This window comes from Notolabrus celidotus, chromosome 13 (assembly GCF_009762535.1).
Source record: "Notolabrus celidotus isolate fNotCel1 chromosome 13, fNotCel1.pri, whole genome shotgun sequence".
NCBI lineage: Eukaryota > Metazoa > Chordata > Actinopteri > Labriformes > Labridae > Notolabrus > Notolabrus celidotus.
In genome coordinates, this window is record NC_048284.1 from 24,190,431 (window position 1) to 24,204,159 (window position 13,729).

The 13,729-nt window shown below is 40.0% G+C and overlaps 1 protein-coding gene across 1 annotated transcript in view; it reads left to right on the forward strand.

The window, feature by feature from the left end:
- LOC117824471 (kelch-like protein 29) overlaps nucleotides 1-13,729 on the forward strand; it is a 139,800-nt gene that overhangs the window by 42,837 nt on the left and 83,234 nt on the right. The window contains exon 3 of the mRNA XM_034699956.1: nucleotides 3,074-3,368. Within this exon, the coding sequence (XP_034555847.1) occupies nucleotides 3,099-3,368 (270 nt within the window). The 5' untranslated portion in view covers nucleotides 3,074-3,098. The remainder of the gene's footprint in view (nucleotides 1-3,073; nucleotides 3,369-13,729) is intronic.

Genomic DNA, 13,729 nt, shown 5'->3' on the forward strand with positions numbered 1-13,729 from the left:
TTTAACAAGAATGAAAAAGTGCCCAGAGACGGTAGCTTTTATCTCATTACATAACTGACAGTCTATGCCAGTCAGTCAGTCAGTCAGCTCATTAAGTTTGATTGCTTTCACTTTCACTTTCAGGCTCTGCTGTTCATTTTCGTTGTTTTTGTCTGAGCTTTCAAAGGATTGATGATTTTAATATTTTGTAGCATGATTCTCTCTGAAATGATGCCATTAGTCTGTCATGCAGTTGAAAAAGCTTTTAAAATGATTGGCGTCATATGCATGCCTCACAGTAAAGGTCATCATCTCTCCTCTGAAACACTATTGTTCTGTCTGGGGCTGACACTGTGATCATTGAATGTGAAAGAATATGGGTAAATCTGTATTGGCACATTCTTCCTGGAGCAGCAGAGCCAGAGCAAAGTGTCACTGCAGATGTGATGTATTTAAGTGTTTATCTAGTCTGACAGAGTCCACAGGTTTGCTGGATGTCTGTTTCCACAGGCTGCTCTCAGAGCAACATTACTTGTACCCTTTCACAAACAAAAACAGCCGCACTCTCACTCAAGTAGATATGTGCTCACACAACAATATATGCACACATATACCACAGAGTGAGAGTAGTTGCAGAAATTGAAGTTGGAAAGGGAATTTAAGATTTTAATTAGTTTCCTGTATCCTTCTGTTTACTTGGGGCAGTTTAGTGTTGGGGGATTTGTCTCAGTGAGACTCATTCTGCAGGGATCAAGTCCAAGCCTCAAGTTTCACAGCACAGTGACGTGCATAGTGCAAGGTAGGCAGGAATTCACTCACAGGATTGTGCACATATTAGTACCAAGATTATGCAGATAGCCCTTAGGTAAATGAGTACTAATCTAAAGCATGATTTGAGGGACTTTCTAGAGAAAAAATACTAAAAAATACAACAACTAACAGAACAACAACAAGGTATGTTGTTTTTATGAACTACTATTAACAATAAACATTTGCTCTCAGTATTACAGGGTCCACTGATTTACCCACTTCACTTCTGAAAATCATTGATAGAAATAAACTGCACAGAGCAGTTCATGCAAAAGCTGACTCTTATGGAGAGAATGTTCTCATTTTTCTCCTCCTGTGTTTCTGTCAAGGAATCTGTCTTCCTTTATTTCACAGTAGAGGTGTAGCTCGGCTGATAAGAGAATTTTACCTGGCATTCACTCTGCAATTGTTCAGTTGGACTTGCACCCTGTTACTCTCTGTGTCCAACATTTTTCAGAGATTAAAAAAGCAAGTTATTTTACAGTCCTCTGGAGTTATTAAAAGGGGTCACAGCAGAGAGGGAGAGAGATTATTGGTTCTGAGAAAGACAGAAATTGTCTGAATGTCAGCCCACAGCTTTTAGTTGTTCAGCTGGCTGTATTTTGAACAGAGCAGAGGCTGTATGAGAGGGAAATAGATGAAGTTGACAAAGGGAATACAGTGCTTGAAGAAAAAAATGATGGGGAGAAAAATCAGAGAAAGACAGAAAGTGAGTGTTCGGGTGGGTGAATAGAGGGGTCAGTGCTCCAACCACAGGCTGCATTGTGTATTGCTTACATCAAGTTTTTGTCAAGAAACTTGAATTTCCAACAGCTGCTCAGTGACTCTCACATACATGTTGTTTCAAACCGGTTTGTTTTCATTAATTCCCACCAAAACAGTACCTGCCTACACAGACATCCATTTGTATTAAATTCTACCTTTTTAAAAACTCTCACACAGAGCTATACACAGAGATGTTGTATTTATAAAAACGCGTTTCTGTTTGAGGTATAAAGCAGTGACATGCCCCTGCAGGAATACAGGCCTATCATGATTCTGCAGTCACTCTCCTCACAGACCTGGGGCTTTGCATCGTAGCTGACTGAACCTGGTAAGGGATTGTTATTTATTTATTTATTTCATCTATTATCAAGGGCTCAAGAAGCAATACATGCTTTTGGTGAGGAGGAGTACAGTGTGCTACAATTCCTTCAGAAGATAGAAATATCAGTAAATCCCATCACTGTTTGTAAAGTTGATGTCCCTGGTGTGGGGAACAAATACAGTTTGTTTATAAACTGAAGAAAATTGAGCATGTAAGAGTTCTTGGTAATAGCCAGAGACTTCACATCTTTTATAACAGACTTCTACAGAAAGGAACATATTGCTGTGTAGGCGCAATGGGCCTCATTTATCAATCTTGCGTGAAAACGGTTGCAGATCTCATCGACAGGACACATGTTTGATTTATGAAACATTCGTATCTGACCGATCCCAGCGTACGAATGATCGGGTCTCGATAAATGTGGCGGCTGAAAACAATCATAATTTAAATATCACGGCCCTAATTATTCACAGTTCAGCCAGGATCGCCCACATAACTTCAACATGGAGGGACGATCTACAGCAACAAAACAGGAAACATGTCTGATCGGGAGAACGACACCATAGCAAAAGAGGTAGAAACATACAACTGTGTTCTTTGGCAGCCTGAAAAGAGGCATTATGGGAGTCAGAAAAACCACGTCTGGATGAAAGTCACTGCAGTAGTCAGTAGTGTGGGTAGCTGCAGGAGTTTTAATCTATCCAGATGAATTTGTTTTGACTGCAGGGTCATGATACAGCTGCACTGTCCTCAGGAGAACTTCACTGAGTGTGTACCTGTTTGTGTCTCAGTCAGCCCAGTCTTTGTTTTTACCTCTTTGTTGAGAGGAGATGCTTCGAGACAGGTTAGATCATTATGTTTTGGCACTGATGGTGTTTTTATAGACCGTTTCAGCAGTGCTCATTTTTCTCCCTCCTGTCACAGCTCTCATTAATGGCTGAGAGAAAAGGAATAATAAACAACAAATGGACCTCATGTCAGTCAGGTGCATTGGAAGCAGTGACTGTGAGCATCTACACCTGATTGCCACTGAATGTGTTTCCTATTTTACTTGATGTGGCTGCTCGCTCTTTGTCGCACAGCCTCATCTTTTTTGAGCCCTGCCTTTGTCTCTGTGTATTGAACTGTCATTAGCACGCTTATAAAAATAAATAAATAAAACTTAACTTGACCTTTACCTTCTTTCTTGCTCTTCAGGCCCGCCCTCATTGCTCCTGAAGTGATGTCACGCCACCACCGCTTTGAGAGGGACTACCGGGCACCCTGGGAGCGGAGAGACATCCGTCCCTCTGGCCTCCACAATGGAGGAGCCAATCACAGCTGTGCCTCTGCTGTTCTAAATGGCAACAATCGTCCAGGGCTCCTCCCACTCCCAGTCATCCCCTCCCTCCTCCCCAACCCGGTGTCAGTCGTTGTGACGACATCGAGCAGCGACAAAGCGGTCAAGAGAGGCATCACAGCAGCAGGATCAGTGACTCCTGTCCTGGCCAAGGTAAGAGCCTCATCCAATCAGATTCAGAAATCTGAGCTTCTCTCTGAGTCGTCATGGAAACCTGTCATTGTTTCCTCCTGTTTTCTCAAGTTTCTTTCTCATCTTTGTCTCTCCCTGTTTCAACTTTTGAATCTGTGAGAGCTCCCCAACTGGACATAATCTCCAGCTTTCTCCATGCTGGTGAGACTTCACAGCTTCCTCCTCTCTCACTTTCTCAAATGTTGCTGCTCTGTCCAACTCACTGACAAGCTTGTCTTCATGGATCAACTGTCCCAGCTTTTTAACACCCCCCCACAATCCTTCTCTCTAGTCCTGCCTCTCTCTCTCTTTCTCTCTCCTCTTTCTTTGTCCAATGCTTCATTCATGCCAAACCATTTTCCTCCATCCTCATTTTCTCTCTGTGCAAAATGGCAGTGTCGTCCTGCCTCTCCCTCCTTGGTCATTTTCTTCTTTCATTATGTAAATGACCTCTAACAGTGGCTCAGGTGCGAGCTGCTGTCAGTGATGGTAGAGGTGATTCTTTTCTTAACAAGCAAACAAACAAAATGCAGCATTATAATTATACTCTTTTGTTTCATCAACATCAATGTTTGTTCAAAAGACATAAATACAAATTTAGAGCCACAAAACTCACAACATCCTCATTTAAAGTTATATTTGTGTGAGGCATTTGTTAGTGTTGGAGCTATTTACATTGTTTTGTATATTTGATTATTTTTACTTTAATCAATTGATTTATTTATTGTTATTTAATTTAAGGTACTTAACTTTGATGCCATAAGGGTATTAGTATATTTCTCACTTTTATAGGTTGATAGTTTTGCACCGGGTGACGTCTATGGGCACGCAAGATCGGAGGGGCAGACACCGGGGACTCTACCTTTTGTTTGAGAGAAGCTTTTTGTTGTACAATAAACCAACAAAAGACTACTTAGCTGGACATTAACACTTTTGTGTACACCGTGTAAGATCCACTCTCCCCATGCCCTGTGGCCGGTTTTTGATTTGAGATTTAAGTTTTTTAAGTTGACTAAGTCAAATAGCCACTACAGATAGGACAGCTATAGAGAGACAGGAAACATGGAGAGTAGAGAAGTGGAGAAGACACACAGCTAATGTTCAAGGTCTGGGGTCAAACCAGCAACTGCTGTGATGAGAACTATAGCATCCGTATATGGGGCCCTCAGACCGCTTGGATCAATGGCGCCCCACAACAGCCTCATAACTACATGATACAGTAAAAGGTTTTATGTAGCATTGCACTTTAAGTTGGAGGGGGGCCTTCCTATTATATCTTCCAGTCTGTGTTGGAAAGTGATGTTTAACTTTGTACTATTAATGCTTGGACTAATGCTACAGCATCATCTCTTAACTCATTATTGCTTTGTGAATTATAGAAACATCCTAGCTAATGTTGCACCCATGCGCTAACGTTCTTATTGCTCACTAAGACTACTCAGTACTGAATAACAGTGAATAACTTTAAGACTGGAGGACCTCTGCATCATCCTCTGATAGCCTTTAAATATCACAACATGCCCGTATGACATGTATGTCATGAGTGAGGCCTTTGTGTTACAAACTTCAGCTTGGAAATGTTTCACCAGTGACATTAGGAGCTGTACAGTTTGTGTTCCTCACCCCCTTGTTGGAGGATTCACTAGCTAGCTGGCTGTCAGCAGTGTGTGAAGAGAGGAACCTTCACCAAAAAAATCAGACATTTCAGCCTCTACCCTGGCCTTGTTTCCATGGATACTGTTTATCAATCTCAACACTCACCCTCACTATCAGATCTTTGTTTTAATTTAAATTTCAGCAGACCCATGTGGGCTGTTTTCTCTCCCCAGTACCTTCTCACTCTCAGTAGGGCCTGCACTCTCAGATCAGAGGTAAACAAAGCTCTGCTGATTTAGCCTGTGAGTGAACATCATTAGATACCCTGCTGAATGCACTGACCACAGATACTGTAAATCTGCTCTGGCATAGCGTCACCCCACCTTTTGTGTGTCTGAATAATTACACACATCCCAACAAAGTCTCACCAACTCCCACTGTGGTCATTGTTATCACTCAATGGCTGCCAAAGTAATTAGGCAGATAGCCTCGTACATTAGGGCACAAATGTTGAATGGTAGAGTATTTGTGAGGATGTTTTTGAGTGTGGGACAGGTGCCACGCTGTTCTCTTCAATAAGGGTTTCTCCATCTACTTTGTCTTGCTTTGACAGTCCTCAGTAAGAGAAGGTAACATAGAGCAGGAAGCTTTCAAAAAGAGGAGAAACACAGAGTTCAGGCTCTGATTTAATAACACCAAGAAAAGCTAACGATACAGAGGCCTGTAAGAGTCAGTGCTCGAGGATCTACGCAATGTGAAGGTAATCTTTCTGTCTTATCAGTTGTCTGAGGTCCTCACTTCCTTTCTCACTCTTCTGTCTTTGTGGTCCCTGTATCTCTGCTCTGTGCTGTGTCTGTTCTTGAAAGCTGACAGGCCCTCATCATTTACCTTCCCTTGGTCTGGTTGTTGTTTTGGCGTTACTTTGGGGTTTCTGTCGTCTGATAGAAATCCCTCTCCATCATTTAATGGTGGTCATAATGTTCTTGTGTCTGAGTGTGTGTTGCATCTCTTCTGGGTGAAGTTTTATTCATTACTGTTGTGGCTTGTCATTTGGTGTTGGTGAGCATTTGATGGGTTAAAATTGGACAAAGCTGAAGTTTTCTGATAAACAGTATCACTCAGAAAGTCTCTTCCCCCAGACTGCAAACTGAAACATGGACGTCTCACTGCATGGTCTAATCCTTCAAATGAAATTTTTAATCCATCCTCTGCTGATATTTACTAAGAGCAGTGCTGGAGTTTGTATTTCTTTACTGTGCTTTATTGAACACAAACACAGGAGATGTTGCTGAAAATAAAGAAGACCACAGTTATATCTAGATCTGAGGAGAGTCATAAAATAGTGACTGTTGTTTGTCTCAGGATTGTACTTGTAGAGATGATGTTGATTCTGTATATCAGAGTCATTCTGATTCATTGTGTTTACATCTCATTCATATCTCAGTTGAAATGTCTGCTCACAAACGTCGGTTCATACTCGAGCAGCAGCTTCTCCTTCGGTCTGTAGCCACCACATTAGTTTCATGTTGTTAGAAATAAACTCTGTCATTGATTTCAGCCAGGTCAGCTTGCTGATGGATTGTAGAAGAGTCCACACTGTGACCAAAACAACATGATGTCCAGAGCACAGCGTCATGGCCTCACTCTGACTTGATCAGAAGAAAAGAAAGAAACACACACAAGGAATCTTTCTTTTCTTTTTCTTTTTGTTCTTTTGCTGCAACCACACAGAGACTTTAGTGTGGTTTACCTGACAAAACAAACATTTATAATATCAGGTATGAAAGTATTTTTAGCAGAGTATAAATATATCATCAACACAAATGTGACAATTTCTAAAACATACTCAGTAGGAGGTCAAAAAGGTCTATAAGAAAACTCATTCAGCTTCATTGTCAGGAAAAAATGTATAAAACAAAACTGTGAGGGGAAAAAAAGATCTCTTAACTCAAAATGTTATTTTTTTCATCCTACTGATAGACTGAAATTGTTGATTCATCCATGATTGTTAGGCTGGGCAATAAACGCATTTATTGATTCATTTGAATTTGTGACTCTGGACGTGAAAAACTAGATGTTCTCTTTGACTTCCTCCATTGCTCCCTGCAGTTCACACCTCCCTCCTTCCAACAGAGACACTCACAACAACAACAACATGGCTGCAAGTGTTAATGCTAACCCTTGACTGCTGCAGCCCACAAACTCTTGCTAATAGGCAGCCAACATTATCAGAATTGTTTTCCCATTACATTGCATATGACAAGAAAGGGATATGGTGGCGGCTTAAACTTTATTGCAAACATTATGTAAAATGAAATCTTAAATCAAGCTTATTTTTAGGCCGTATCCCTCACCCCTACATGATTGTTATTCAGAATATTTATACAAAAAAAAATATTATTGCTAATTCATAAATGGTGATGCATGTTGTATTTTTCCCTGTACTTTTCTATTCCCATGGATTTTAACTTAAACTGAAATCACACACAAAACATCACCCTAAAAACTTATCAGCAGAAGCTTCTTTTATCTTCCCTGAGGAGCAGAGAGGTAAAGAATCTGCACACTGTTGTCACACTGCACATATGATGTATTAAACACTACTCTAATGTGTTGTTTTCCAATCACACTCCACTGTGTGTCATTTGAATTCACAGTGAAAATAGCTGTAAATTCCTGCTCTCAGAAGGCTTTTGTCTGATAAGTCGACCTTTCAGACTCCATGTCCCACCATAGCTTTCCTTTATCATCTATCCACCTTGCTGTACAACCTTAAGGCTTATTTGTGATTAAAGTTTCTCTTTGTCTGACTTTCAGTGTTTGAACAGATTTATGCAACTTGAAATACTTGGAGTCAGAGGTCTGTTGTAGATTTTTGTTCTCTGTAAGTGGTGAAGTGGTGTGTGTCAGAGAATATTTTAGCCAGTGTCAGTGTATTGAAATCTAAGCCGTGTAAAACTTCTTTGTCTCGTTCTCCCAGTCTAAAGCATCACTTTTGATAAGATTAACCTTGTGGTTATTGAGAAACCTGCCCTCAAGTTTGAAATATGCCACGACTAAAACATCCACTCCTTTTTGCTACTTGTATCTTTTTTTTTCTCACTTTGAAAACCATTTTCGATCATTTGGCAAAGTGCAACCTGCAGTTTCTACTGAAAACATTCAAAACTAGTTTCAGTGTGACAGGTTGACTTTTTAAAACATTCCTCCTTTCCATTAGACATGCAAGATTTCTTTATAATGTAATTTTTCCTCAAATTGTTTGTGGACACATTCTGCTGCCAGGCATCCACAACAGCGTCATTAAGAAACAGTCAACTTGAGTGTTTATAAGAAGCTGTGATTGTGTGTTCAATGGGAGCAGTTTTGTTGGGGTCTGGATGTCTGCAACATGTGGGGGGGAATTGAAGCTTTCCACTTAGAGCTGGTCTATATAGCACTATAGAGTTATAGTGCAGTGCTTCCCTGACTGTCTGTCTTCGATTAACGGACTTCTCGTGCACTTTAAAACTTTCAGGAGCAGACTTTGTATAAAAAGAATTGTCAGGCTTCATTTTTTTGTTCTTATCACCATTTGAAATCAGATAGATGGACAATGGAAATTATAAATTTGTTGACAAATCAATCAGGCATTTTGCAGCTTACTGTGGGCTTCACAAAAGACTGTATTCAGAACTCTGGCAGGAGAGAACATGGTTCAGGAGGGGCTTGCTTTCCTGGTTTTGATCTGCATTAAGTGTGTGTGTGTGCTATCCCAGTACTAAACATGGATCATTGTCTTACTGATGTTTGACAGAGCAAAAACCAGAGTGATGGATGTCCCAACACAAACAACATGTTTACCAAGTGGAGATTCATCTTTGAGGTGTCCTCTTCTCTTCATGTCTGTATGTTTCTGCCCTCTAAGTCTGGTTGAGAAATCTTGAACTTATTTCTTCTCTCATCAACAACTCTAATGATAAAGTAAATTTAATAAAGTTCAAACCTCTTTGCCACTCTGTGACCTTTATTACACTTCTATCAATGTTTTTTATCTCTTCAGCCAATCTTTCCCTCCATCCTTCCAGACACTACTTTTCTTTGTTGGAGTGCAGATCCTCATTCCTGCGTCAGCGCGGCCTCCCTCTGAGCGAGCTTGTGTGAAATTGGATTGCTGATCCTTTGGTGTTGTGTGGCAGAGATGTAATATGGGATTACAGCAACTGCATGTCCCGATGTCGAGGACGGCTGCTGCAAGACAGCGACATATCACAGATGACGTTTGACTCCTCACTCTCATCTCACCAAGACTGGAAATGCTCTCAGCAAATCTCCTGCTAACATAAAAGAGAGCACACAGCTGGACAACAAACCTAAAATCATAAGGTCTCTCGCTTATTTGTGAAGGGGTTATTTTGGATCCTGAGGCCTTTTGCAGGCTTAGTTTTGCTTCTTTCACCTGTCATCACTGCCACCACAACATCTCACAACTTCTCTTCCTCATCAGGGGTGAGAGGTCTTATTAAAGGGGAAAGTCACACAGATTTACCACTAGTTTATTTAACACTCTATTGGCCTGTAACATGGTGCTTTGGGTGTATGCATTAAAACCCCCCTGTGTGGATTACTTAAAAGGCAGCTCACAATCTGTTTATTTTTCCAATCCATCTCCACACCCTGCTTTAATACATGGTAAAGAAAGTCTATGCCAGGGTTTCTTTCCAAAGCTGAGGGCTGAACCAGACATTCCGACAAATTGGACATTGCACCCAGAGGATATAGATTGGTTTCGTACAACAGTGGATGAGTGAGGTGGGTATTGAACGGTCTTCACTGTAGTGTAAAATAGGACTAAAGTCTTCTACTTTCATCCTCATCTTTCACCAAGCTGAAAGGAGCTTGCCATCCTCATATCTAAAAAAATGATGTAATGATGGTTTGACTGGATTTTAGCTGAACAATGATTCCAGGCACAAACCCTGAAATCCATTTTTATATCAGCAGTTAAACTTCCAATTAAAACTAGTGCTCCTGTGATTTAGAGTTCTTTACTTCTTCACCTATTTAATAGAGAAGTGCAGATGTTAAAGATGAAGATGGCACACAGCACTAATGTTTTGTCAGTGTATAAAAACTTTTTCAAGCAGTAAAGAGGAATTCAGCAAACCAAAAGAAAAAGTCATTGCTCTTTAGTTAAAGGCTGCCATTCATCCATCGATGTAATTCAACACATCATCAATTGAGCAGATCAGCTCTGTAGACCCACATTTAGTACCCAGATTCCCCTTCAAGTGTGAAATGAGCCCCCTGCTGAGCCCAGCTGATAGAACATCATTTGGATTTCCTCGGATGGAAAAAAGAACTCCTCTGCCTCATCCGCCTCCTTCCTCTTCCTCCACAGCTCCACCCCTCCTCTCTTTGTGTGTCCTGTTCCACAATAGTAGAAGAAAGAGTGGTGACATTTCAAAAGGTCCACATGTGGAGAGGTTGACATTCACAGAGCTGGCACCTTGAGGTTAACTCTATATGAAAGGTAATGGTGAATGCAGGCTTTTAAAGCATCAGTCGTGTCATGCTGAATATCAGATATCAATGAGGCGGAGTGTTTAAGATGCACAGGTAAACAGTACATCTCTCTGCAGCGTGTCTGACACTTCTCTCAGTTTTGTCACACACTTGAGATTCAGGTCTGTGGGAGTTCTCAGCAGCAGTTACATGAAACAAAACAAACAGAGGTGTGTTTTTTTGTTCGGCTGCTGTGTCTCTCAGCCATGTTTGAGTGAATGACTTCTGCCTACAAAAAGAGGAGTTCTGGACGATTGCCCTCAGAAGCTGCCTGAGGCTAAATCCTGAGTCCTGGTTTAATTGTGACATTTACTCTTTCATTCGTATTTGAACAAGGCGACAAAAGAGCTCTAACTCACTTTGACTGAAATAGACACTAACAGCTTTTGCTTTGAATTTTATTTGCTTGGCTTGGTGAGGTTTTCAGTTGGATGCACCGAAAACTGAATAATTGAAGTTTAAAAGTGGCTTCATTAAAATACTCTAACAAAATCATTAGCCAACATGACTTCTGCTCCTTTTCCTCCCTGAGCCAATCTGCGGAAAATACTCTGGCCCCATTTTAAGTTTCTCTGTCTCCACAGAAGAAAACTTAACTTGAACTTCTTAAAACTGCAGGATAAAAGTTAATTTATACTCAGTCTTTGGAAACACTCATGTCTGTTGGCTGGTCCAACACTTTGGCTCAGTCTGATTTATCTCAAAAACTATTTAATTAATTGCCATGCAATTTGTTGCAAACGTTAATTCTTTCCAAATAACAAATCTTTACAAATTTTCAGATTGCTTTGGCACCTCAAATTATAATCTGCTTTAATATGACGTAAGCATTTTATCTTGAACCGTACTTCAACATTTACAATTATTTAGTCACAATGAATTAGAATACTGCTTTAATAATTGCTTTTCATAATTTTTATGTTCAGTCAACTTTAATCTCTATCTCCTTATTCTCTCTGCTCATTACTTCATAGGTAGTCTCATTTTATTGTGCTCCAGATGTATATGTAAATAACCATAAACAAAAATATAAATAACTAAAGAAAACTGAAGTTTTGTTTTGTCATAAAGGTAGTGTATTTGTACATTTTTTCACAAATGAGATTTTGTGCCTTTGCATGAATTCAAGATTAACAGCTTTAACTGTGTTGGGGTTAGTTGCAGTCAATTACAGCTTGCTGTCAAAACAGCCTTTTTTGACACTTTACATGGCAATGATTCCCAGTGAGTGATACAGTTCAGTTCAAGTAATGACTTTATCATTGCTCAGTACTGGCGTGGAGCTTTTTACTTTCTGGGCTGACTCTCTCTTAAATTATGTCCTGACTCATGTTAGAATCTTTAGGAGTGAACACAACACTTCCTGTTGTTGGTGTCTTGTTGAAATGTCCTGATCTCTGTCAGGAGAGCTCTGTGGTCTCAGCTCCAGTAGAAATGGTCTGATTTTGTGCAGGTCTCCAACTGCGGGGGTCAGGTACACCTGCTGTCTGTTCCTGTTTATCAAATATATATATATAGAGAGAGAGAGGGGGAATGTGTGTGTCATGATTCGACACAAATGTAATCATCATACGGTAAGCTTCCTATACCACCCTTTACTCCTGATTCCATTATTGCATCCTCTGTTCATTTGATCCATTACTGGTGCTGTTACTGGGAGCTGTAGGCTAAATGTCAGCCCAGTTGGACTCCCATTTCTATGTTGTGTAAAGAAGAGCATGTCTCTGCCCTCTAATGCAGCTTTCTGTCCTTGTCAATCTTGTATGTTGGTAACTCTCCAGCTGTTTTTGTCATCATGAAAAAGAAGCTGGTTTCTGAGTCACGATTTTTATTTCAGTACCACACATTGAGCGTTTCCTTATGACTTGCTGTATGTTAAATGGAAGGAAGTCTTATGATCAAATTGAAATGGGACTATTTCCGAATATAATATTTGATGGGGGGTACATTTGAGGACACAGTAAATATTTTCTAGTGTGAGCAGCACGGTCAGTAACACACTTGCATTTTAATATTTTTATACTAGATTTTTTTTTTTTTTTAATAATCTTATACCAATTTGTGAACATGTCCTCTCTTGAAGCCAACATGAGTCCACTCCTCACTCAAATTACTTATTGGTGAAACATTTAATTTCAGGAAATGTGCCTATAACAGGAGCAGTCAACCATTAAAATCTGTTTAATGTAAGGATGTGGTCTGCAGGCTGGTGTGATAATCTGCTAATGGATATCACAGTCAAGAAAAAACATTGTGAGGGTACATAATATAACAGACAGTAACATACATTTAGATTGTTGCTTTTCAGTCCAATGTACCTTTCTTTCCTGTCTAATGTTATCGATTTTAAATAAATAAGCCCCTCTAAGATCTGGTTGTGCAATCTTTATTTTTTTCTCGCCATTTTTTTCTTGTTCGTCTCTTTTCCAGCTTAAAGAACATGCAAAAAAAGTCTATTTCAATCAAAGGAAGGGAAAACATTAATATTTATTAGGTGAGAACAAGAGGAGGAGAAGTATTGTAATGTTTTTTTTTTAATTCAAATTCCCTAAATTTGTATTGATTTAGCCAAGGATGTGACCAGAAATCTCTTGGTGTGTGACCTGCACATTTCCCTGCTAAATGAGACATGGTAAATGATTTGCCAGACGGAGAATGTGTCTTTTCAAGCAGCACACGCTGTTTAGATCATCACAGATAACCAAGCTGGAAGGCCAGGAACCTCATTTACAGGCTTTTTACCATACGCCAGATTTTCAGTGGAGCTGCACCCGGCTGTGGCAAACAAAGAGGACCCTGCAACAATGTGCAAAAATGGAGAAAACCTTTCATTGAAAGAATAATTTAAAGTTTGCCTGCCCACAAACATGATTATTTTATCTGTTCTAGAGTTTACAAAGATGCCAGTAATTTATAATTTATCCAGCTCTTGTAGTGATCATCTGCTGTGACAGTTTTCTGAGCTCTTCCTTGGTCTTATTATTCAGCCTGTAAAATGAGGAGATATGGGGAAGAAGGACCCACTTTGATGAAAACAAAGAGGTGGGATGTGATTAATTCCTGGTCACATCTGGCTGTATCACCCTTGACTGATCCATCAGACTGTAGCCTAAAAAGGAGCAGCATTTTAATCAGTCATAATCCTAAATCAGCACTGAAGCAGGATTTCTCTCTAATCCAAGTGATTGTTGTCACTTCTCAGA